The sequence below is a fragment of the Panicum virgatum genome, chromosome 4N (genome assembly GCF_016808335.1).
Source record: "Panicum virgatum strain AP13 chromosome 4N, P.virgatum_v5, whole genome shotgun sequence".
Lineage (NCBI taxonomy): Eukaryota > Viridiplantae > Streptophyta > Magnoliopsida > Poales > Poaceae > Panicum > Panicum virgatum.
The window spans coordinates 34,024,524-34,050,392 of record NC_053148.1 but is presented as its reverse complement, the minus strand read 5'-3'; the positions used below and the strand labels follow the sequence as shown (position 1 = coordinate 34,050,392).

General features: G+C 45.1%; 1 protein-coding gene across 1 annotated transcript; it reads right to left on the bottom strand.

The window, feature by feature from the left end:
- Window positions 1–14,080: 14,080 nt before the first annotated feature.
- Window positions 14,081–18,791, bottom strand: LOC120670572 (L-ascorbate oxidase-like). The gene is made up of 5 exons (XM_039950709.1): window positions 18,302–18,791; window positions 17,990–18,082; window positions 17,677–17,889; window positions 15,391–15,579; window positions 14,081–15,300 (listed from the first exon to the last, which is right to left on the bottom strand). Exons 1-5 carry the CDS (start codon window positions 18,572–18,574, stop codon window positions 14,335–14,337), a joined length of 1,734 nt encoding a protein of 577 aa, XP_039806643.1. The 5' UTR covers window positions 18,575–18,791; the 3' UTR covers window positions 14,081–14,334.
- Between the last annotated feature and the right edge of the window lie 7,078 nt (window positions 18,792–25,869).

Below are 25,869 nucleotides of genomic sequence, written 5' to 3'. Positions count from 1 at the left end.
TTTGTGGTTGGGACACACTTGTGTGCCAACCACACCCCTGTTCTCACATTCTGCGAAGTACCCATGAATTTGCAGCACACACAATGAATGGAGAGCACCAGAAAAAGTTGGGAGCAATTTGTTTCAGGAATGACCGGGAGGCCTAAATTGTGCCGACCGGCATATCAATTCTGCAATCTGCTGAAACACCCAACGGAATTGTGACACACGCAGCACAACAGACACATTGCAACAGGCCTTTGGCAAAACGGAGGAGGATTAGGCCGCCCGGCCTAAGTTTAGGCCGCCCGGCCCCACCGTCAGCGAAACGCCAAGATCTTTCTCGTGCGGTAGGTTTGCAACTCCTATAGCTCACTTCTCTAAAAGATCAGTTCAAATTGTGCCTGGTTTAATGTAAACTAAAATTTGAACAAGAACTTAGAGAAAAATGAAATCAATTCATGACAATCAACACATGCCTAAGGTTTATTTATAATGCAAGTATTTACATGCCTTTGGAACTTAACTATGTTAGGATCATCGGATCTTCTGCTTATTGCATCTCATGATACTTTGAACTGAGATCATGCTTGTCCTAATTCAAGGATTTGGAGGAATTTATTTTAAAATAAAACCATGGCAAATCTCTTTTGCTCAACCACTACCAATACCACACACATATTTGAGAGGAGTCCAATGATTCCACATAGCTATCTTGTACATTTTGAGCTCGTTCAAACCTACTGCCTCATGAATATGTTATGCACATTCCGTTCTTTGACCATACACGGCGTCAATCACTATCCGTCATGATCAATCATACAAAAGCTCATCATCCCCCTGAAATAGAAAGGAAAACAAGTACAGTGAGTCATCATGCTCATGGATGCTTGTCAAAAAAAAAAGAGAGAAAGAAAAAGGGGAAGATGAAAAGAGCAAAAGTATAGATGACGAACAAGTGCCAAAATCTCACACTAGCACATAGTCAAAGTAGTGTGATGGCATGGCTACTTAGAGACATTTTGTTTGAACCTGCAAAATAAATGGAAAAAGATTAGCATATGCCCATGTCTTACAAAAGAGAGAAATTACCTTCGAGAGGATCATATACCTTGAGCAATTAGAGTTTGCCTTATTTCGAAAATCTGAAAACCCTCAAAAAATTCCAAGAAAGAGGACTTGCATAGATTCAGGTGATGAGTTCTGAGGGTCAATAGATAGAAGTGAAGATGTTAGCCACCTGGAATCCATGGTATGCAAAGAAAGCTAAAAAATAACTCTTATGCATAGTTTGAGTTCATGAAACCAGTCTTCGCTCTCTTCTCGGCCTTATTGCTCGGGGCGAGCAAAGTCTGGCTGTGGGGGTGTGTTGGCGGTCGATAACGATGGTTTCTGCCGCCAACACTCTGCCTGATTTCATGAGATATAGGCCACAACCATGCCATAACCATTATTACTAATGAGTTCCACAAGTTTTGGTGTTTATTTGATCTCAGGGATGACATATCCAAATTTTACCCAAAATGGACCCCGTTTGGACCGGAAGGCCCGAATCCGGCCGACCGGCATACTTTCGGTGGAACCTTGGCATGAGACTTTACCAAAGTCACTAAGAGGGAGTATCCAAGCCATTCTAGTAGGCTATGTCATGAAATGCACAACTTGGACCCGGAAGGCTTGGACCCATATCCAAAAGAGAAGCCAACCCGGGCCATGGTCAAGTACTCAGCAAAAACCCAATTGAGCAGCGATCTATGGCCAGAAAGGAATGTGTCGGTGCAACAGAGGACCGAGAAGCCACCGGAGGCAAGCCGCCCGGCCCCAATGAGGCCGCCCGGCCCAAAGCAATGACGGTTGAAGAAACCACCTATAGAACCGACGTCTGGAGGAGATCAGAGCCGTCCCACAGAAAGGCGGTGCCATGTGGTGGCAAGGGCAGGCCGGCCGGCCTAGGCCAGGCCGCCCGGCCCCACTTGGCAGCCCCTGACGTGCAGCCTTCGTGTGAAGATCAAGCACCGCCTCCTCTGCTGCGTATAACTGGCGCTAACCGTCATAACCGTCAAGAACCGACCTTGGCACACTATAAATAGGACCCCCCCTCATCTCACTTGTAACACACACCTTGGGAGCTTGAGTGCCTCATAATTTCAGTTCATCTTTAGTAGAATAGGGAGAGTGTGAGGTGAGAGCTTGAGCGGAAGCCGAGTTAAAGGGGCGGAGTCGAGTTCTCTCGACCTTACCCCACTTTGTACCCACCTCGGGGGAATTTTATAATCAAGTAAGTTTTCCTCGCTTATCTTTAGTTCCTCGCTAGTCTACTTTTTACTTAAGTTACTTGCTTAGTTACTTTCTTTGATCTGTGGGATCCCTTGTCTGCGTGGGCAGCAAGTTCTGCCCATTTGGGGTTTCTTCTTGCCTTAGCGCGAGGCGGAAGTCAGTGACTCGATACTGTAGGCGTTGTGCTTAGGCTTGGCAGTTACCTTGGGTTGTGTTCCACCCCACGACACCGCAGTGGTAGGCGGCAAGTGGTGGCAGCCTTGTCCTTCCCTAGTAGTCCACCACGTTCGGGTGTTTTCATAGCATTAGGATTGCCGAAGGTAAGTAGGGCCCCTTCTCACCCCTGTCTGTGCCCTACGCTTAGGCCGCCGAAACAGATCAAGTTAGTAGCTCTTCAAGTTATCTTAGTAATTAGGATTCTATCTAGAGATAAGCCCTCTACCCTCGTACCTCTACTTCCCAGCGGGTCCAGTTGAATCGCTCCAAATCACTAGTCGAAGCTTATCGTTCCTTGGATTCAATATCCCAGGCTTACTCACCTGGTGAATGCTACAATCAGTCTCTGTGCGCTTGCGGAGTAATTAGTTAGGCTAAGGAGTGCCTAACACTACTCCACATGCTCTTGCAATGTGCAAGCAAGAGCAAGGCGAAACCATCAGGTCCTACGTCAAGCGCTTCTTCGACACAAGAGCCACCATCGCCAATGTTGCCGACGACGACGTCATCGACTACTTCCATGACGACATTACTGTCCAATCACTTTATCGTGATTTCGGGCGTAACCGCCCCAAAACAGTGGTGGGTGGATCTACGCGACATGATGCAGCGCTGGGCAAACGAAGAAGAACAAGAGCGCAGTCGCGTCCCATGCTGTAACAACGACAACAATGGGAATCGTAACAATGACCATGGAGGGACCAGTAACCAGCGGGATCCTGCGCGCAAGCATAAGCCGGACGACACCGTTGGCACTATGGATCGCGCCCCGCGCGGTAAGAAAACATAAATGTCTATGGATCAGTTCGACAAGATCCTCCACAACAAGAGGTGCCCAATCCACCCCAAGAGCAACCACTCAATGTTCGAGTGCACAATCATACGCCAGTCCTTCCAGTCTCCGCTGCCAGACGCACCTAAGAAGAAGCAGAACAAGGAGGACGATGATGACAAGAGAGACCCTGACAGGTTCCAACAACAACAAAACGTGGTCAACGTCATATTTGGAGGAGATCCAAGTTTCTCCAAGCGTGCCTAGAAGCTACTACTCAGAGAAATCCTCTCAATTGATCCTGCAATTCAGAGACCCTTAAAGTACAGTGAGGTCCCCATTACCTTCTCTAGGAAAGACTAGTGGACCAGCTTCTCTGAACCAGGAAAGTTCCCACTAGTACTCGACCCCGTCATCTAAGGATCCTAGCTCACTCGAGTACTTATTGACGGCAGAAGTGGGCTCAACTTAATCTTTGCAAGCACACTGATGAAGATGGGCCTTAACTATATGAGCTTGCTTACACCAAGCAAAGCTCCCTTCTACGGCATCGTTCCAGAAAACTCTTCTACACTAATTGGCTCGGTTACCCTCACAGTCACATTTGGTACAGAACAAAACTTCCATACGGAGTACAACAAGTTCGAAGCAGCCGACGTCGAATCTTCCTACCATGCCATATTGGGAAGACCGGCACTGGCTTCTTCAAAATAAGACAACACCTGACAATATTTAGATATATTTTTTATGAATATTCTTTCAAAAGCTGGAAAATTGTTTATTACTGCAAACTAAAATTGGAACAACGTGAATCTTTTCTGGAAACAAAATGTTAAACATGGCGCAAAAATAGTTTAACATCATGAACAAAATAGTATAGAAAATGAACAAATTCTTCCGCAATGCAAATAAATTGGTCTACATTAAAAAAATGTGCCCACACGCTGACGAATAATTTTAGTCCACTAAACAAATAAATAATTCCCACTGTTGAATAAATTAGTCTACAACTAACAAGATGGTTCCACAAAAAGTGACTGATTGTACGAATAAATTAGTCTACCAAATGAAAAAATATATCCACATTGGAAACAAATTACTTTTATAGGTGAACAAATTTATCCAGCAAAAGAAATAAAATAGCTTCTTACACTAACAAATACTTCAACATGGAGAACACACATGTATCACGATATTAAGCTACTCTTATATAAAACAAACTATGTACACATAGAACAGGCTAGTATGAAAAATAAATAGAAAGAAAAAAGAAAAGGAAAAAGGAAAAAGAGGGAAGAAAGCGGGAAGCAAATATAAGAAGGAAGAAGTGAAACAAAAGGTGGAAGAGGAAACAAAGAAATAGAAATGGAAAATGAAAGGAGACGGAAAGAAAGAAAAACAAAAAAAAGACCCAACGTGGCCTGCTGCTGTCTGGTTGAAAGAAGAGAATGCAAGCGTGGGCTGCATCCACTTTTGTTGTTAGGCTGGCGGAAACTGTGAAAGGAAATGAATGTCGAAAGTGACTATGGATTGATTAATCTGTTGTACAGTGCGCAAGATATATATATACAAGCCAGAGGGTAGTTGGCATGGCTGAAGGGGTGCCTATTGCCCCAAAGGGTGTCTTGTCCAACGTAACCTTCTGAAGGGTGTCAGTTGCTAATGACATGATTATCCTAATTGATCTTAATTAATTAATCTAATTAATCCTAACACTCTCCCTTGATCAATTAATCTTGTATAGACACTGTTTCTTGTTCATCAGTCATAGTCTTGAAGCTTTGGAAAAACCCCGTGGGAAAAAACCAAAGTATATCGATATATCAGGTAAAACTCCTTAAAAACCCAGTGGGAGAAATAAGTAGAAACGCCATGATATATATAACTTCCAATGTTCATAGACCCTTTAGGTAATCCTGAAGACATAGTCTAAAACAATTTGATCTAAGATCAATATGTCATATATTATCCTTGAAAAACCTCTGTGAGAAAAAATAGATAATATGACAATTACCATGTGTTAACATTACCTCATTAAAAACTTTATGTGAGAACACTCTCTAGAAGGAAAACTCATATAAAGAAAAGAGTGTAATGTGATGCTTATGTAGATTATATCTTAATGAGATTCTCCCCCTGATTCTTGCAAATCTCTAAGTCTTCTCATACCAATGCCCTCAACACATTTACGAAATGCAGTGTATGGTAGAGACTTTGTCAATAAATCTGCTAGATTATCACAAGATTTAGTTTGCAAGATTTCAATTTTTCCATTCTTTTGGAGTTCATGGGGATAGAATAGCTTAGGAATAATATGCTTAGTCATATTACTCTTGATATAACCTGACTCCATCTAAGTAACACATGCCGAATTATCCTCAAAGATAATTGTTGGTGTATCAATCGCACCAATATCACATGACTGTATTATGTGGTTTATCATTCTGCGGAGCCATACGCATTCGCGTGATGCCTCGTATAAAGCTATTATTTCAGAATGATTGATGGATGTAGATACTAAGGTCTGCTTTGCAGACTTCCAAGATATTGTTGGACCACCTTGTAAGTATACAAAGCCAGTTTGTGATTTGCCATTGTGAGGATCTCATAAATAACCAGCATCTGTATATCCTAACAAAACTAGATCTTGATTTCTGCTATAAAATAATCCAAGATCTCTAGTGCCATAGAGGTATCTAAATACCGTTTTAATTCCTACCCAATGACGTTTGGTGGGAGCAGCACTATGTCTTGCTAATAAATTAACTACAAATTCAATATCCAGCCAGGTATTGTTAGCAAGATACATAAGTGCTCCAATATCACTCAGGTATGGGACATGTGGTCCTAATACCTCTTCTCCTTCCTCTCGTGGTCGAAGGATCTTACTACCATGGGAGTCTTTGTAGGATATGATTTGTCCATATTGAATTTCTTCAATATTTTCTCGACATAGGCAGCTTGGTATACAAATATATCAGTGGGTAAATGCTCAAGTTGTAAACCTAAACAGAATTTTATTTTACCCAAATCTTTTATTTCAAACTCCATCTTTAGGATGATGAAGTGCTTCATTAATATCGGTTTCGTTGCCAATAATATTTAGGTCATCAACGTATACTGATATGATACAAAATCCCGTTGATGATTTTTTTAATAAAGACGCATGGCAGTCATCATTATTTGTGCATCCCTTCAATTTAGGGAATTCACTTAACCGATTGTACCACATGCGGCCTGACTGCTTTAATCTGTATAATGACTTTTGCAATTTAATGCAATACATGTTGCGATTTGCCTTGGGATTCGGTATGCTAAATCCATCAAGAACTTTCATGTATATATCCGAATCTAATGACCCATATAAGTATGCAATCACGACGTCCATCAACTGCATAGATAGACGATTTTGTACTGCCAGAGATATTAAGTATCGTAACATTATTCCGCTCATTACTGGAGAGTAAGTTTTGTTGAAATCAACGCCAGGTATTTGCGTAAAACCTTGTGCCACTAGCCTTGCTTTATATCTCACTACTTCACTGTTTTCATTCTTTTTTACGAACGAAAATCCATTTGTATCCCACAGGAAGGATACCAGGAGGTGTTGGCATTACAGTCGAAAATACCTTTCTTTTATTAAGCGAGGCTATCTCTGTTTCAATTGCAACCTTCCACTTATCCCAGTCCGAGCGCATCTTGCACTCAGTCATAGACTTAGGATCTGAATCGATTTCAAGGATATTTGCAATTTGCTTAGACTTAGGATCTGAATCAATTTCAAGGATATTTGCAATTTGCTTAGAGAAGTAACAGTCGACTATTTTGGACTTACAGTCGTAAGACTCTACAGTCTCAATGAAATTTATAGCTATTTCATTTACCCTTAAAGATTCATCATGACTTCCTGAAATGATGGATCTAGGGTCTTCCGATGTTCCAGCCTCAGTGTTTATGCGCATATCTGAGCTGGGAGGTGGATTATAAATATCCACAGGACATACAATGTCCTCTAGGTGTCTTTCAACCAAAGGTTGAGTTGCATTTCCGGTCTTCTTTTGCTTGTTTGCAATAGCATCCTGCTTCTTGGAAGTGCTTCTCCCCCTCTTTTTGCCAAGTTGGAGATGAGTGGTTTTATTAGGTACCTCCACTCTTTCGGGCACATTCCTTGCAGGATGGAGAGACTTGTGACACCTTTATAATCTGTAAAAATGTCTGGCAGATTATTTGCAATATTTTGCAAATCAATAATTCTCTGAACCTATTGTTCAGCTTCTGTAGTACGTGGATCAGAGAATTGGATGCCTTTTGCATTCCAATCTATTTTCTGGCATTCCTTTGGGTACAATTCTCCCCCTAATGTCCGGAAATGATCCTCATTAAAAATACAATCAGCGAATCGGGCAGTAAATAGATCCCTTGTCATAGGTTCTAAGTACTTTATGATCGACAGAGATGAATATCCGATATAGATCCCCAGTTTCCTGTGGGGCCCATGGATGTTCGCTGAGGTGGTGAGATGGGTACGTATACAGTGCACCCATATTTACGCAAATGGAAAATACTTGGTGAATTCTCACGTACTAACTGCAATGTGGAGGTTTCATGATATGCAGTTGGTCGTACTTGGATTAGGTCGGCAGCGTGCAGAACAGCGTGACCCCAACATGATGAAGGCAATTTGCAATTCATCAACATAGGTGTTGCAATGAGCTTGATTCTTTTAATCAATGAGTCAGCCAAACCATTTTGAGTATGTACGTATGGGACTGAATGCTGAGCCTGAATTCCCAATGCCATGCAATAATCATTAAAAATACGGGAGGAGAATTCAGCAGCATTGTCCATACGAATTGATTTAATTCGATGTTTAGGATAATAGGCTTTCAACCTAATAAGTTGAGCCATTATTTTGGCAAAAGCATGGTTGTGTGTCGACAGAAGAGACAAGTGAGACCAACACGTAGATGCGTCTATCAATACCATGAAGTACCTGAACGGCCCCGATAATGGTTGGATTGGACCACAAATATCTCCTTGAATTCTTTCAAGGAATTTTAGTGTTTCAGCTCAAATTTTAAGATATGATGGTCTTAAAATTAATTTCCCTGTTGCACAAGCAGTGCAACCAAAATCTTTATCTTGAGAAAATTTAATCTTTTCCATATCATGACCTATGGAGTTGCCGATAATTTTTCACATCATCCTATTCCAGGGTGCCCAAGTCGATCATGCCAATTTCGGAATGTATCGATGTTTTGAAGGGCCATTTGCAAAACTGTCCTTATTTTGAAGTCCAACTACATGTTTGACCCTTTTTTGAACTTTGCATGTTTGCCCCTATTTTTAGTCTTCCAGTTGCATGGTTGCCCCCTGTTTTAGTGCAACCATGCAACTGGAAGACTAAATATAGGGGCAAATATGCAAAGTTAAAAAAACTGGGGCAAACGTGTAGTTGGACTTCAAAACAAGGGCAGCCTTGCAATTGTCCCTTTGAAAAATTATCTTATAAGCAACATGAGCAATGCGCTTTATGTATGTAAAGTAAAATCTGGTTTGGAGCGAAGAAAACTTCTCACAGATTTATTTGCCGAATCTCGTGAGTTTAGTTAAGAAAAAAAATTCCTCTTTATTTTCCTGATGTGTTTCCACATGGAAACCATTCCTACGGTTATCTCTATAACTTAGAAGGGTACGAGTCGAATCGGGATACAACAAAGCATCCTCCATCATTATCTGTGTACCCATAGAGAGAGTAATAGTAGCTCGACCTGAACCAACTATTAACGCATCTTGACCAGCAATGATCATAATATTTCCTTCTCTTTTCTCAAGGGTCTGGAAACATTTTATCTCTCTAAGTATAGAATTTGTGGTACATGAGTCCACAAGACATATTTCTTCCTCCTTTGGATTGTTATCAACAGACATCTATATGTAAAACAAATGTAATTTAAATGCACAAGTGTAACATATATATAGAGAGAATATACAATATATTATATATCAAATAGCAAAGTATGATACAACAATATCTATGTGACTTAGTACAGCTAGACAACAAAACTAACAAGTTTGTACAATGCTAAACAATATGAATCAAAACAACTATGTACAACTTAGATTATTACAACAAATATCCAATCTGATATCAATTCCGGACTAAGATTACTCCAAATCTCCAAATATGTCTCCAGAACCAAAGTCTATGAGCATATTGTCTGTGGTTGGAAGATCGTCTTCCATATTAAGAGACTTGTTGTTTCCTTGTTTGGGGGCCTGCTCGGAACAACTCTCCATTGGGGTAGCCTCAGATGTAAGATTGAAGTGTGTTTCATATCTTTTATCTCCTGCTTACTTGCCCTCCTTTGAAGACTTTTGGTTCAAAGCAACTAAATGCTTTGGTGCACGGCAATCCTTAGCAAAATACGAGAAATCACCACATCTGTGACACTTGTTGTGTTTCTTGGATCTCGCATTGTCCCTTTTCCACTTGTGTGAATTAGGTCTTTGCTTTATATTGTGTTTGCGTTGACCAGAGGTGTTCTTTGGAGCGGGTCCATTCAAGCAAAGGCGCCGAACCAATAGGGCGCTTATGATGATTCTTCATAAGAAGTTCATCATGTTTTTCTGATTGAGACAATGTATGAATAAGCTTCGAATAAACCTCAAAACTTTTAGCCCTGTATTGTTGTTGCAATACTCGATCAGATGGAAGCATAGTAGAGAGTGTCATCTCTATCTTATCTGTGCATCCGTTGGCTCTTTCTCGCAAAACTTCAATTTAGAGCAAATTTTGTGAATAGCGTGATTGTAGTCTGCCACAGATCTAAAATCTTGGAGACGTAAATGATTCCTTTTTTTTGCGAGGAGTAAATGATTCCATTCATGATTGGCCTCCGGCCAAATGAGTTCCTTTTGTTATTCATATCTCTCTTTAAGAGAGTTCCATAATTCGCGAGGATTTTCAATCATAATGTATTCGGCTTTCAGGTCTTTATGAATATAAAAATATAGCAAAGTCAAAGAAGTGTAGATTTGCTTGTCTTGCACAATAGCCCCATCTTGGGGTTCCTGAATTGTAGCCAAAAGACCACGAGATGCAAGCGATATTATGATATCAGAAGCCCATGTAGGGTAATTACTACCATCTAAGGCGAGTTCATCGAACTCCTTAGTGGCCATGATCCTACGTGGAACACCATGGATTAGCTAATTTACCTTATGGTAAATTTAACATGGCAATGTTGTAATATATTGGTAAAAAAAGAACTATATCCTATCATAGTTTTGGAATATTGTAGATTTAGACCAAAACAACAAATCATAAATTGTTGAAAAAATGGTAATCGTTACTAAGATTTAAACCATTTACTACTATCCAAAACATTTATTTTGGTTAAAACATGTTGTAGGTAATCATCAAGTTTTGGAAAAATAAGACATAGACCTCTCAGCAATAGGTAATTTAATCACTGCTACATCACGGTCTCCGGGCAAAATAATTCATACATGAATTAAACGCAGTCAATGCCTTAGTCTCCATCGTCTTGTATTAATTAACCAAAATAATCAAGAGATATTGTATTGAAATTTTGATCCTGACATAATTATACAATTTCTAGAATAACTTTTAAAAAATATCTAAATTGCTTGCTAATTAAGCATGTATGTGGTGCAAAAGTGGTTCTGGGGGCATCAACATACCCAATTCTAGGATATAATTGTAAGTGTAACTACGAATTAGTGCAAAATATGTGACTTTGGGTGCACTAATAAAACCAGAAATATATCAAAAATATAAATGTAATATGTGTATGGTGCAAAATAAAATTAATTGCACAAACAATACATACAATCATAGAACATTCAATTGCAATGTATATATAAACTAGATTCAAATCATAAATACATACAAAGATAATTACAACAGTTCTGAGCAACAATATACTATACAATTAAGCGAATTGTTCTCACAAGAAAAGAATTAGCTAAAACATATGCTAATTTAAACTAAATATGCTGGAAATAGAAATAATTAAAAGAAAAAAAGAAAATGGGTGGGGCAGTCGCTTGGGCCGGCCAGGCAGGCGCGCGGCCCAGCCTAGCCAAAGTCCGCCGCCGGCTTATATAAGGGTGACGGTTAGGGTTTTCCAACCCTAACCACCCCCCAGTGCCCAGCCGCCGCCGCCGCCTCCGATTTGCTGCCTTTTCTCCCTCCCCCATCCTCTCATGGCCGGCACAAGCAAAAGGTCTGAGCGCCGGTCATGGAGGCCGGCCGGCGAGGCGCTCTGCCCATTCCTGGCGAGCCAAGAACGACGGATCCGCCCCCACCGGCCCCTTCAAGGCCTTCAGCGGTGGGGGGCCTCTCCCCTCCGGCCGGGGAGGAGATGAAGCCATCCCCGAGGGCGGCTTTGTTCGGGAGCCGACGCTGATTCGGGCGGCTGTCAGCCGCCACGTCGGTGTAAGAGCGCCCGGATGCCGGAGTCGTCGGAGGAATCGCGACGTTGAGGTCGTCACGCATCCACTCCGGCATCGCGGTTGAGGACTGAAGGGGCGTCACGACGTCCAGCCATGAGTCCACCACCTCCGTTCCAGTGCTGAGCGACGGCGGGCGGTACTAGTGGCGGTCGCATCAACAACGGCATCGGCAGCACGGAATAATGGTGAGGTGTTGGCGGCCTCTACAGCGATGCCGGTGGTGCGCCCAGGCGCCTAACGAATATGGCAGCGCCATGCGTCGGGCAGCGAACTGCAACGACGGTGAACACGGCGACGAACGACGGCTGCTGGAGTTCGTGCTCACTCCGAATGGCAGAGCGGCGCACGGCGGTCGTTGATGTCGCGGAGGGTACAACAGACGGTGCTCTGCAGCATGAAGCGTGGAGGACGACCAATGGCGTTGCTGCGGGCGATTGCTAACTCGAGACTCGACGGCGTCCGTGATGGTGTCAACCATCGCGTTCATTGATGGGGCAGTGGGGTTCGCCATCATTGGTTACCTTGCAGAGGTCTGGTGAGGTCTCCGGCGTGGTCTCCAGTGAGTACTCCGGCGAGTCATTGTTTTCTCTTTCTCTGTCTACAAGCGTCAGTGCAAGGCGTGCGTGCCTGATAACGTGTGAAAGGAAATGAATGTCGAAACTGACTGAATGGATTGATTAATCTGTTGTACAATGTGTATGATATATATACAAGCCAGAGGGCAATTGCCATGGCTGAAGGGGTGCCTATTGCCCCAAAGGGTGTCTTCTGTCCAACGTAAAAGGGTGTCATGTCATTAGCAGTTGCTAATGATGTGATTATCCTAATTGATCATTAATTAATTAACCTAATTAATCCTAATAGAAACAATAGCTAAACAGGTCCGCTGTATTTTATTGCTTGAGCGATATATAGTCGTCGCCCAACAAAAAGGATTTTCAAAGTGGTACAGGCCACATAATTGAGCCCATCGTGTCGGTGGCCAGGTGGGCCGGCCGTCAAATTCCACCTACAGGGTAAGTACATTGGTGTCATCTTAAAAACAATCTCATATATTTATGTAATCTTGAGACGACTACCGGAAAACTTCTACAATGGCTTGTATTTTTAGTTGTCTCATAGTTATATCACATCCCTTGATTTGTGGATAAAATAAAAAAATATTTTAAATTACATGGCAATAACAACTCCTAAAAATGATGGGAATTAGTCTCATACTCCTAAATTTTAGTCAATAAGATAGTTGTTTCGCGAGGCAACCATCTCTTTTTTCACCTCGCTCTCTCTCTCTCCTCCACATCACCAAAAAATTATATATGCATGAGATGGAATCGGCTGACGCGTAGGAATGTACCTGGCCTTAGTGAGCTAGCAGACATGATATGGCCTGGCCATCACAGTTCGCGGCTGGCCGGCGACCAGGATCTGGCAGGCAATCTTCGAGAACTAATGTCAACAGTGCAATATGGAGATTTTTCAAAACCTTTTCATTAGTTTTGGTGCTTTCTGATTCATATGGCGTTTCTTAAAAAAAAGTTTGACTACTCCATCCATCCTGTTCTTTATTTAAAATTTATCCTAAATCCAACTATTTTAAGTTTGACCAAGTTTTAAAGAAATAGCAACACTTATAATACCAAATAAGTGTCATTTGATTCATCATGAAATATATTTTCATACAATATACATATATATATAATATCATAATAAATATTGATATTTTTAGGACGAAGTGAGTATTTCATATGAATTTAACAATTTTTCAGATGCCCAAAATACAATAACCTAATCAACCGGTAGTGGTGCAAATCCCTCCCGTTTCATCAAAAAACAAGGACCGAATCAATCACGGCATCCTAAATCTTAGGATACTATCAACCTACTTAATGATGACGATTGGTGTTAATCAAGATTGGGCCGATTCTAAAATTAGTTAGCTAGGTTTCAAAATTTGTACTCTCGCAGAATTTTACTATTGGTACTCAATTTATTTTACTGTAGTATGTACTACCTCCGTTTCACAATATGTCTATGATCAAGGTTAATGGGCTCCGGCCCTGATTTATTTTAAGCAAAAATTCAATGGAAGCTAACTTAAGGAAATCTAGATACATTTAAGTGACAATGGGTGGCTAGCTCAAGCTACGGTTCAATCCTGACTCTGCCCCCTACCAATCCGTCTACCTAGGAGAGGCATAAAAGTATGATACAGTTGGGATATATTGTTGTTCTCAATCTTATTAGATTAGATAGATAGTTGGTGAACAGCTAATCTATCTAACGAAATAGTTTTTTTTTATAAAAAGTTATGTTAGATATCACTTAAGTACTACTGGTAGGCTTCTCTCCGTACTATGATCAAGATGCGTCCATTCTACAGCATTTCCAATCATCCAATGCAACGACAGATAAATCTCACTTACACTAACCAATAGAACTAATACATTACAAGATCACATGTCAATATATAACCTAAACAAAAAATATTTAAGAACACTAATTAAACGGCCAGAGATCGAGCGGCAAACACGCGTCCACGCGAGCGAGCGCAATGCATCTATCCCCACTGTCATGACGCCGCACACCACCCTGTTGACGCACAGCAGCAATCACAGGTGGTCGCCGTTCATGAGGGCGCTGGCCGTGGCACCGCAGGACACGGCCTCCTTGGGCACCTTGCCGACGCGGTCGACGGCCTCGGCGAAGACGACACCCATGCCCATGTGCAGGTGCGGCTCGATGTGGCAGTGGAACGCCCACACGCCGGGGTTGTCCGCCACGAACCGGAGCGCCGTCCACCCGTACGGGAAGATCACCGCCGTGTTCCGCAGCGGCGGGTCCCGGAGGTTGAGCCGCGCCTCGTCGGCGGCGTCCCCGCGGTAGGGCCCCTCGCCGTAGCCGAGCACCCAGAAGTCGTGCCCGTGGAGGTGCCACGGGTGCACCTCGCTCACGTTGTGCGCCAGCGCGTTGGCGTTCTGGAGCACCACGTCCACGGTGGTGTTGTACGCCAGCACGTACACGTTGTCCCCCGCCGTCGTGTTCGGGTTCGCCGGCGGCTGCCGCACGTCGTACCCCCGGCTGAACGTCTCCGCCGGCCGCGCCGCGGCGAGCGTCGACTTGAGCCCCAGCTTCAGGGACCCCAGGTACGGCGTCGCCGGCAGCACCATGGACACGTTGTTGATGGACCACTTGGTGCGCCCGTCCATCCGGTTCTGCGTGTTGAGCAGCTCGATGCGGCGGTCCGCCGTCGCCGGCGGCGGGGGCGTCCCGGCGCGCGCGCGGATCCGGAACGTGAACGCCTTGCTGTGCTCGTAGTCGTCCCACGCCGGCGTGACCGGCGGCGCGAGCGCCGGCAGCTTGGACGCGCGGTTCGGGCGGTAGTTGAGCACGGCCAGCGCCGGCGCCGTCTTCGGCAGCCGGCCGCGCACGCCGACGCTGACCCAGTAGTTGGACGACGGGTCCTGGTCCGTCGTCAGGAGGACGGAGTAGCTGTCGCCGGAGTAGATGTCGATGTCGTCGGCGGCGAACGGGTCCACGTAGTTGCCGTCGGCCTCCACCACCGTCATCTTGTGATTCTGCCGAGGAAATAATTAGACAATAATGTTCATCAATCGACGATGCATTCATTCTTCAGAAATTGATTGCCGTTTGCTTGTTTCTCTTACACCGATTGCCAGGTTGAGAGAAGCCAGCGAGGTGGTGCTCGCCACCCGGAGCCTGTAGGTCTTGTTCGGCTGCACGGGGAGGACCACCGGCGCGCACTGCCGGTTGACGGCGGCGCACTGCGTGGCGCCCGGCGTGTGCGCCGCGGCCATGGAGCAGTTGAACTGTCCCCTGCCATTGATCAGCAGAGACTGCAGCAGAGTTCCAAGAACAAAACAACGCGCGTCAGCATCATCATCAGCCAATTCCAGTACAAGAAAAAGGAAAATTAGGCAGAGTAAACTGAATTATCATTATGATCGACCGATTTCGGTGTCTGCCGAATGAAGGTTTCGATTTACATCAACCTAAGTAAAGCACAAATGCACATTTCACAATGCTTTTTTCCAGTTTATGTTATCAGCTCAACTATTGGACACTTTGGCATGCTAGTAGCATAGGCCCTGTTAACCTGTATACTGTGACTAAAACTGTGAATCCTCAAATGCCCAAACCTTGCAACTCACAGCCTCAGGCTGACCTTTCCCTGCCCAAACAGAGGGTGTGAATCAGCTCTGAAGGCTGAAGGTACATGCATCGCATTGCAGCAATACATGTTCACAGGATGGCACAAGAAGAGGACCCCACTGCCAACGTGATGCGCTCATGTCTGTTTGACATTTTTCTGTGCTGATCCTGCTCACCCAATGGCCAAACCTCCCTCCCTACGCTGCTCTGCAGCAAGACTGCATCATGCCTCTGCACAGAGACATGTTCCAAAGATGCAGAGAGAGTCACCTGCATATGGGCGCTCTCATCTCTGCACCATCACGACGTGATAGCATGTGTCATTGCGTCCTCTCCCAAGATCATGTGGCCCTGACCGTGACTTGTGAGGCCGTGATAGGCACCAAGGCATGGCGCCTGCCTTTTGGATCTCTTCCCTCCATGATCTACAATCCCCCAACTTTTCTTCAGAAAATTGTGTCTGTGTGCACACTGCAAACTATGCACAGGATGGCAGGGCATAGGGCTGTGCTGGAACATGATCCACACTGCCGTTTTTTTGTACACACATGTTGCTGGCATTGTGCCCAAAGTGCCCTACACTTGATGCGCTTTCTCAAAGTGGGGGTGCTTCTTTCCATGAAGTCCAATGGGCTAGGGCTGCTCGGGGCGCCATCTTTTTGCCTTTCTGATCTGTGGGACCAACATGCATGCTGAGCTTTTTGGTTTTCTTGGGAAAGCTAGATGTGTGCACTGCTGTCCATTGCCAGTTTATCACCATCAGCAGAGATCATTGAATCTTTTCAGTGATTCAGTCTATGGCTGGCCATGGTTGTATTTAGCTTTAGGGACTGTCCCGGCAAGCCCGGCGCGGCTTTTGTGCTAGTATCCAATCAAGAGGTTGGAGAAATTTTCAGAGCAAACAAATTCAGGCCATGCCTTGTGTGTACTGTAAATATCTGTATGGCATGCAAATAATTGAGGTCCAGTGGTATGCATTATTGCATATTATCAGGTAATACCTTGTTTTCTAATAGGAATGTGTCTCTTTCTGTGGTGTTCAAACAGAAAGGTAAATGGGTGTAGAAGCAAGTGGCAAGTTGATTTGGACCCAAGTATATGAACATGCTTGGCTCAGCTTTAGTGACTGGCCTATAAAGTCCGGGCATTGTCCTAAGCTAGAGTCCAAGTATCCAACCAGAAAGATGAAGAAATCCTTAGAGCAAACAAACAAAGTCAGGCCATGCTTTGTACTGTTCTAAGTATCAGTATGTCATGACAATAATTGAGTTCCAACGATAAGCGTCATTGCAAATTATCAAAGCAACATGTTATGTTTTCTGAAAGGAATTTGTCGCCTTCTGCGTTGTTCGAACAGGACGATGCAATGAGAGTAAAAGCACTCGAGAAACTGATTTACTCTGACAAGTTAGTATAACTGCATTGCATTCGTGTTTCCTCAGAATCTATATATAAGCACTAACTATTCATAAACCTACTTGATGCAACGTTCCACAAATTGCATTAGTATGACTTCATGACCGCACTGCATTTATGTATTCTCAGTGAGTCCTAAAACCCCTGTTCTTTCATAAATCAGTTTGGCGCCATGTTTCACAAATTGCAGTTGAAACTACCATGCCTAGAACAAAGTAAAGTTAATCATCTTCATGGCAAATATATTGTACAGTTAAACTGTCAAAGTGAACACTGCAATCCTCTGAAGTTACCATAGCAGCCAAAATGCAGAACAGTAACAGTGCAGATCATAGTAACTGTTGAGATCATGGACTGTGCCGTACCTGCGGCTCGCCGATCCACCTCAAGGGCTTGGAGGAGAGGGCGACCATCTGGGTGTGGATGCTCTCGTGGTACCAGTCGCTGAGCAGCAGGTTGAGCTCGCCGTCGTACTTGAACGGCTCCTCCTCCCCCTCGGCCACGTCGACGATCAGCGACCCGTACAGCCCCGCCGCCCTCTGCATCCCGTAGTGCCCGTGGTAGAAGTACGTCCCCGGCTGCAGCCACGAACAAAATTGTTCAGTTTCAGTTGATCTCATGGCATGAACATTCAGGCACAATTGGGTGATCGGTGATCAGCAGCTGTAAGTCAGTCACCTTGTCGACGACGAAGCGGTAGGTGAAGGTTTCTTCAGGGTTGATGGCGCACTGGGAGATCGCCGCCGTGCCGTCCATCCACGGCGTCCCGATCTGCCATGATCCACCATGCCACACCATTGAAACGTTAGCAAAATCGCAAAGGACAAAAATTCCCAGCTAAGTGGCCAGCTCTGCCTGAACTCTGAACTTCTCTTTCCGAGCAGAAAAAAGTAGTCTGAACATTTGACATCAAACCGACGCGCTTGCACCGCGCAGTGCAGGCAATTCTTGCATGCGCGCTGGCACGGCGCTCGAGTGATGGATGGTTACCTGTCTGATGCCGTGCCAGTGGATGACGACGCCCTCGGTGTGGAGAGCGTTCTTGAGCTCGACGTGGATGGTGTCGCCGGCGCGGGCGCGGATGGTCGGGCCGGGGAACTGCCCGTTGATGCCGATCACCACCTTCTCCTCGCAGTCCGGCGACCAGAACATGTTGCTGATCTCCCACTTGAAGTGCCGGGCCTTCGCCGCCGCGGCGCAATGCGGCCGGGCGGCGCTCGCCAGGAGGGCGCAGCACACCGCGGCCAGCAGAGGAAGCCTCATGGCTGGCTTGCTCTGCAGGCTGCAGCCTACGCCACTCCCAACAGACAATTCACTCACCTCCCCGGGAGAGCGTTTCAGATTCGGAGGTACCAGCAATGGAGGAGGGAATGGGATGCCGAGGCAGGTTGGAGATGATGGCAAGAGCTAGGAGATGACTTGGGCACCGCTTGGGGTTTTGTGGAAGTTGGTAGCAAGGATGTCTGTGCCTGTGGTGGTCAATTTATAATGGACAAAAAGCTTATCTCATCTATGTTCCCTCCTCCCAAAATTAGATATGTATACCATTAAAAGATCCTAAAGTTAGATATATACCATCCCACGTATCATTGACTCATGTGAGTCTCACATGTCGGAGAGATAACGATGATATACATCTAACTTTGGGATCTTTTAATGGTACAGATTCAATTTTCTCCCTCTCAATTTCTTTTCTCAAAGAAAAATGGAGATCGAATTATGAACAACAAAATAGTTATTGTGGAGTTAGGTTGGAGGCAGAGTAGGCTGTTTCTGCTAACGCCTGCGTTCGTAGGCATTTTCCTGGTCGCTCGCAAAAAGGCTGTAGAAATAGCTCAGCGCCCACTGATTTTTTGTTGCATCTTTCTGGCAGAGGAATAAAGAGTTTCAGATCATGCCCTTGCTTTGGGCAATATAGGTCTGATGCATGTGACGAGGACTGCTACTTCTGTGAGCCTACCGAAATGGTTTTATGCAAAGGCTACAGGTAAACGTGTAGGTGTGATCGTATTTCTGATGGATCACACATGCTCCATGCATTTGTTTGGTAAGCTGCGTTGGATTTGGCAAAGGGGTTTCACATCTTTCCCTTGGATTGAACAACACCGTTGCGAAGTTTCAGCAAACATGTTTCCTTTTTTTTTTTGCTTTTTGAATTGGCAAAGTTTCTCATGTGTTACTTTTGCTTATCGATCTGCACATTGTTTTTGTAGTACTAGTACAAAATTCCATAATGCATTTTGCGCGGTTTTACTAGTTACAACAATGTTATGCATTTTGATTTGAAGGACAATCAGTATGGTTAATTACTTCCTTTGTCCATAATACTTCAAATTACTTACAGTTGTTCAGGTTCTTTAGCTGTGCCAGCTACAAACAGCTAATTCTAATTTTCAGTAGTCACAACATGCAAAGCATTTATTTATAACAAATGTGGTGCATGTATACATGTTCATAATCACTTGCGCAATATAAAACACTTATTTTATTCTCAAAAATGTAGACGTGCCATCCACATTATTATTCAAAAAGCTATACATAGTGGGCAATACAATTATACAGCTTGCACTACGTAGTAGTGCAGCTGTTGTTTAATTGCAATTCAACATGTGTTTCATCCTGGTGCTCAAATCATGTTGTTTCTTCACTCACAACACTCTGGTGCTTTCGCATCAAGTGAAAACCATCATTGTGGTATTGTTCATAATGACTGCCTTAAGGGTCAAGATAAAAGGCACTAGAGGTGCCGTTTCAGGCACATACAAAACTTTTTGCCTGTTTTTATTTTCACCACATTTGCCTGTGGAATTAAGTATCCCGCACGCAAGGGATTATCGATTTTCTTCAGCTAGCGAATTCTATTCGCTTCACACTACCTGATAGGGAAAACATGGCAGAAAAGCAAGGGGTAAAAAGAAAGATATGATTAAACCTTATGTACATAGGCCCATGAACAAAAAAAAGGAGTAAAAAAATTAAAAACCACATGAACGCACTAACATGACTATCATTATAACAAAAAGTTATAAAGCAGAGAATTTTATTATACAAATTCAATCCCATGTGGCTTCATAGTTATCTATAATAGTATGAAACAACTTTTTTTTTAGAAAAAGGATATTAGAACAAATCCAAAAAAACCTAACATTGTTCATACAATAATCTCTTTCATCATCTGCAGAACTTACATCATATAGTCAACTCGATTGCAGCCTTGCAGGACTGAGTAGATAGATGATGAAGAGAAATCGTTTCGTCGAATACAGCATCCACTTGAAAGTTGAAATTGTCCATATACATCTTCCCATTTTGCTGTAATGATTCTTTCGCGGTCACATTTTCTATGGATGTACCACAAGTGTCAGTAGGAATTCCTTGCAGGAAGCCACGGTTCCAAAAGAGAGCATAATCCAAGAGAAGTAAATGCATCACTTTACTAGCTTGCCATTCTGATGTTACTCCTCAGTCCTCACTAAGTCGCTGCTATACCTTCATCGTAGTCTTTGACTCGGTGCACACAACCACCACCACCATGTCTTTTTCTTAAAAGAAAAGATGGTGATGCCTTGCTCACACACATATAGTTTGTACACTGCCCACTCAGCAGAGTTCCATCTTTGTCTACATGCTATCTTTACCTTAATGGTGTTAGTAAGGTAATAAGAGTCTCAACTGCTGGATCAAATTATTCCAATGCAAGAGAAGTCATGCACGCATACCCACATACTTCACCTTTGGCTGACACGAATTGCATTATTCTCACTGTGCACCAACAGTTATACATGGAAAAAGGTGACTCACCACACTTTGATCATCATCATGAGGTTCTTGAAAATAAAAAAAGGTCCACAATGAACGTATTTCAAGCCATTAGGGGGACCAATATCAGGCCTATCCATGCAACTGTGCGCAGAGTGGCTGCAAACACGCATGGCCCACCAACGACTCATTTTGGTATGCATGACATCGGGGCCCACCTGTCAGTAAGAGACATCTTAGAACTACTTCACAATGGCAGGGTTCTTGTATACGTGTGTATTTCCACAACCGCTTGAATTGCGTTGCATTGACGCGAAGGAAGTCTAGTGATCGCAGTCGCAAGCGTTCCTGCTGGTTCACATTGACCCATTGTTTCTTTCGGCGCATGAGTAAAGCGAAGACCATGCAAAAGATGCCAAAATCTTGCCAACCTCCGGCAAAAGCACAACAGGCAGATCCCAGCTAGCTGAGAATCTAGCGTATTGCTTTTAGTTTTACATACATGGAACCACTTAAATTCTGTGAGGTGATGCTACAAAATTTGGGCATATATAAGACCAAGCGTGCAGATTTCTTATATGGCGCTCGTGCGCTGCTACAGGAAGCAGCGCACGGCCCGTCTTCAACCTCACGCCGGTGAGCGCGGAGCGGCGGCGGCGAGCTAGGGGAGGGGAGGGTGGCCCGGAGGGGTGGTAGGTGGGCGGAACGGCCGGCGAGGTCGCCGCCGGCCGGGATGGCGGTGGAGGCGGCGGATTTTAGGGTTCGGGGTTGCCGGGGTCGGGAGAGCTCTATGTCCGCCGGCCTTAGAGGAGGGGCCGGGGGTGGCGGCGGCCCGGCGGTGGAGGTGGATTGGCCGGCGGAGGGCGCGGCGGCACGGGAGGGCCGCCGGCCGGCCGGCGTCGGACAACCGGTGGGTGGTGGTCGGCGTAGGGGGCGACGGGACGGCACGACGGCGGCGCGGTGGCTGGCTCGGTTAGGGAGGACGGCGGCGGAGGCGGTCGGCGGCGGGGGCGAAGAAAGAAGGATGAAGGAGGAAGAAGAACAGTACCGTTCGCTGCGACAGGTCCTGGCGAACGGGCGCCGTCCAGTGTCCCCCCCCCCCCCCCCCCCCCCGCGCGCATGCTCAGTTGGTAGAGGGGTGATGTTGAGCGTCATGTTCATGGGGGTTTGAATGAACTCTCAGATGCATGTGTGCCTACTTCTAAACTTTAAGCGAAGGGCACATGCTATAAATCTTGAATGGCTGCAAGCAGAAGTGAAATCCATCATTTTGTTTTTACTCATAACCACTGACTTAGGAGCCAAGATAAAAAGCACTGCCGTGCAGCCTACATGAGCTATTTGTTCCAGGGTGCAGGCATATGATGACACATAGGCCCAGTTTAGTTCCCCAAAAATTTCCTACAGTACCCGTCACATCAAATCTTCGGATACATGAATATGCATAAACATTAAATGCAGTTGAAAAAAATAACTAATTACATAGTTTAATTGTTTCATAAGCCTAATTAGTCTATGATTGGATACTAATTATCAAATAACAATAAAATGTGGTATTTTACCAAAACCCATAGTACTAGCTCCTTTTTGTCTGATTGGCGCCAAGAAAGCAAGACATACACAATTTTTTTCATTTTCTTTAACCGAAGAATTAGGTTCACTTCATACATCAAGGGTCATTATTGAACCAATTAACTAGATCATCGAGATGACCTGTGGTGGTTTCTTTTCTTTGTTGCATCCAACATCAAAACGTCTACCTTGCCATGAATACTGTGGAGGGAATTCCTTGCAGCAGCAGCAACACCCCCGGAATTGCCAAACGGAGAACAATCCAAGCAGGGAGGTAAAGGCCACGCTTTACGCGGCTGCCGCCGTTTCGGTGTCGATCACCGCTTCAGTGGTAGCAGGTCAATCCTACTGCCATCGTCGTCGTCACAGATTTGACTCCTTGTGCAACAGCTAAGCCATCATGCAAGCCAGCCGTCTTTCTTCTAGCTAGCGATTCCGCGTGCTCGCCCCCGTTGTTTTTGTTGGCTTCTGATGGCTGCCTTTCCTGCGGAACATATTCTTCTTCTTCTGAATTTTCAGTGTTTACCTTTACAGTTTGCGAGCACGACAGAGGCAGCGTAACCACAAGGTTTTGGCATTCAAGTAAACGGAGTGGACTGGGGGTCGATGCAGAAATTTCCAAGGGAAAGTCATGCGTGCATCCACACATACTTTGCCTTGGGCTCACTTGAGGTGCGCCCAGTTGTACCTGAAGAAGGTGACAACCACTTCTTTTTTGTGTTTTTTTGAGACGAAGTGACAAGCACTTCGATGGTGTTCGTGTACATTGCTTGTTGTCCATGGTGTGCGTGGTCTGAATAAAATCTCTTGGAGAAACAATAGCACATTTTCCTTTGGCCGACCAAGTGGTGTGGTCTTGAAAAAAAATGCTTACATGAAACTATCAATTATGATAGTTACCTCGTAGGTAGCAATGATTGTATTTAGCATGGCATGCTAACTGATGACGCATTTGCGAGAATGGGCACGCTCGGTGAAGGCAAGCTCCATCCGGAATTGGAGGCGAGTGTGGAAGACGAATTCCGTTGGCAGTGACTGAGGATGGGGGGACAATTTACGTGTTGGTTCTTGTTTGCCCCCCCCCCCACCCCCTTGTTTCTTTCTGTGCGAGCGTTTTCTTTTCTGGTGATCCATGGCCTTGCAGAGTTGGTACCTATTGGGGATTGGACCTTCGGGTCAAGCCCTCACCCTCAGAAATGCTTCCTAACCTGTTTGCTGGGCCACAACGAAATGGAGCCAAGCATACCCGAAGGTATTGGATGAACACTAAGAAGCGCAAGCTCAAAAACCATGACCTTCAGGCCGAAGGATGTCACCTTCTGAAGGCCGAAGGTAACGGATGGCTGCCCAGAAGCGCAAGCGCAAACACCAAGTCCTTCGGTCCGAAGGGTACTACTTCCGCCGCGCCGAAGGTGACAAACGGCCACCCGGAAGCATAAACTCGAAGATCAAGACGTTCGGGAAAAGAGCCCGCGACCGGGAACGAGGATGACGGCTGGTCGATCGTTCAAGGAACCTTCATGGCCCAAACTCCCGGAGGTACCCGAAGGTTATTGTAACCTTCGTCGGCTGAAGACATGTGAGTAAAACGTGAATATGTGAGAAGGTCGGATTTGTACACCTCCCGAATACGTGAGAAGGTCGGATTTGTAAACCTCCCACCTTGTAATTTTACCCCGGAACCGGCTGAGAGTGAGCTGTAAATGAGTTGGGAGGGGGCAATTTAGGAAAACCTGGCCGAGAGCTAGGGGTATAAATAGCCCCCTCTCTCCACAGTGTAAAGGGTTGAATTTTCTGATCATTATTGGAGAGTTCGACACTTACTTTCATTGCCACCTTTCTTACTGTTCATGCTCCCTGTCTAGGCATCAACAAAGCTGAGATTCCAACAGCGGCGCCCACCGTTCCAGCACGAAAGACAACCCTCGATGGCCCCAGCGAAGAAGAAAGCCACCGCTGGCACCACAAGCACCTCCACTGAGCCTGGCCACATTCTCGACGGCCCTCAACTGCAGCACGAAGGAGCCAACCCACAAATGGAAGACATCACCAACGAAGCTGCTGCTCATGGAGACCTGATCGACAACACAGAAAACACCGAAGCTCATCAACTCACAGAAGCAGCACTCAAGCTAAAAGCACTTGAAATGAAGAAAAAGAACATCGAAGCCCAGCTTGCCACCAAAAAGAGGGCAATGGACCAAGCAAACAAGCTAGCCGAGGCCAGGCACAGGCTAGCAGAGATGGAGGCAGAAGTTGAGAGCTTGCAGAGGGCATACCAAGAAATGCCCGAAGGTTCCTCCCAGCAAGAAAACCGCGTCATCCTCCAGACAGCCTTCGCTCATAACGAGAACCAAAGGCCACCGCCAGTCAACCTCCCATTTGACCCGACCTCGCCACTCTCAGTCGCTCTGCATCGAACTTCATGGCCGCTTGGCTACAAGCCAACTCAGCTCCCCAAGTACAACGCTACAACAGATCCAACTCAGTTCCTCATGGCCTACGAAGCAACCATCGCTTCGGCTGGAGGTGATGACTCCACCATGGCCAAGTCCTTCGTCATGGCCTGCGAAGGTTCTGTGGCTAACTGGTATTCGTACCTGCCTCCGCAATCAATCAACAACTGGTATCAGTTGAAAGGAAGGCTCCTTCAGGACTTCCAGGGCTTCAGAAGGCTCACTACCAACACTGTCAAAGATTTCAAGTGCCCCCAACATGATCGCGAGCCTCTCTATGACTACTTCCGGAGGTTCGTCCAAAAGAAGGCTCAAATTCCAAACTTCCCAGAGAAAGATGCGATAGAAAAATGTATCGAGGGACTCCTGACTGGTCAGTTTGCTTCCCACCTCATAAGAGAGCCTCCGAGGACTTTAGAGGAGCTTTATTCAGAAGCAGAAAAGTACGCGAAGTCAGACGCTGACCACCGCAGAAGGGTCGAGCAAAGAAGAATCATGCGTCAGGCTTAAAAATATAACCAGCAAACATGGCAGCAAGAAAAGCAGCCAGCTCACCAACTCATCTTACCTCTGGAAACTTCGCACGAAGATGAGGATCAGATAACATTCAATCCCTTCATGACAACACCAGAGCCGGAGCCCCAGCGCTCAAACGACAAGCAAACTTCAACCGGGGCACGAGGCAGAGGTCGCGGCAGAGGAAGGGGCCGAGGTCATGGACCTTCGCGTGATCCCAAAAAAATTCTTCTGTCACTTCCATGGATCTGACTC

What these genes read in the sequence shown, in the direction of transcription:
- LOC120670572 (XM_039950709.1), bottom strand. Translation starts at nt 18,574, where the DNA reads ATGAGGCTTCCTCTGCTGGCCGCGGTGTGCTGCGCCCTCCTGGCGAGC. An exon ending in ACTGGCACGGCATCAGACAG is followed by an intron (nt 18,083 to 18,301) that starts GTAACCATCCAT and finishes GGATCATGGCAG; the next exon opens with ATCGGGACGCCGTGGATGGA. An exon ending in GGTGGATCGGCGAGCCGCAG is followed by an intron (nt 15,580 to 17,676) that starts GTACGGCACAGT and finishes ACTCTGCTGCAG; the next exon opens with TCTCTGCTGATCAATGGCAG.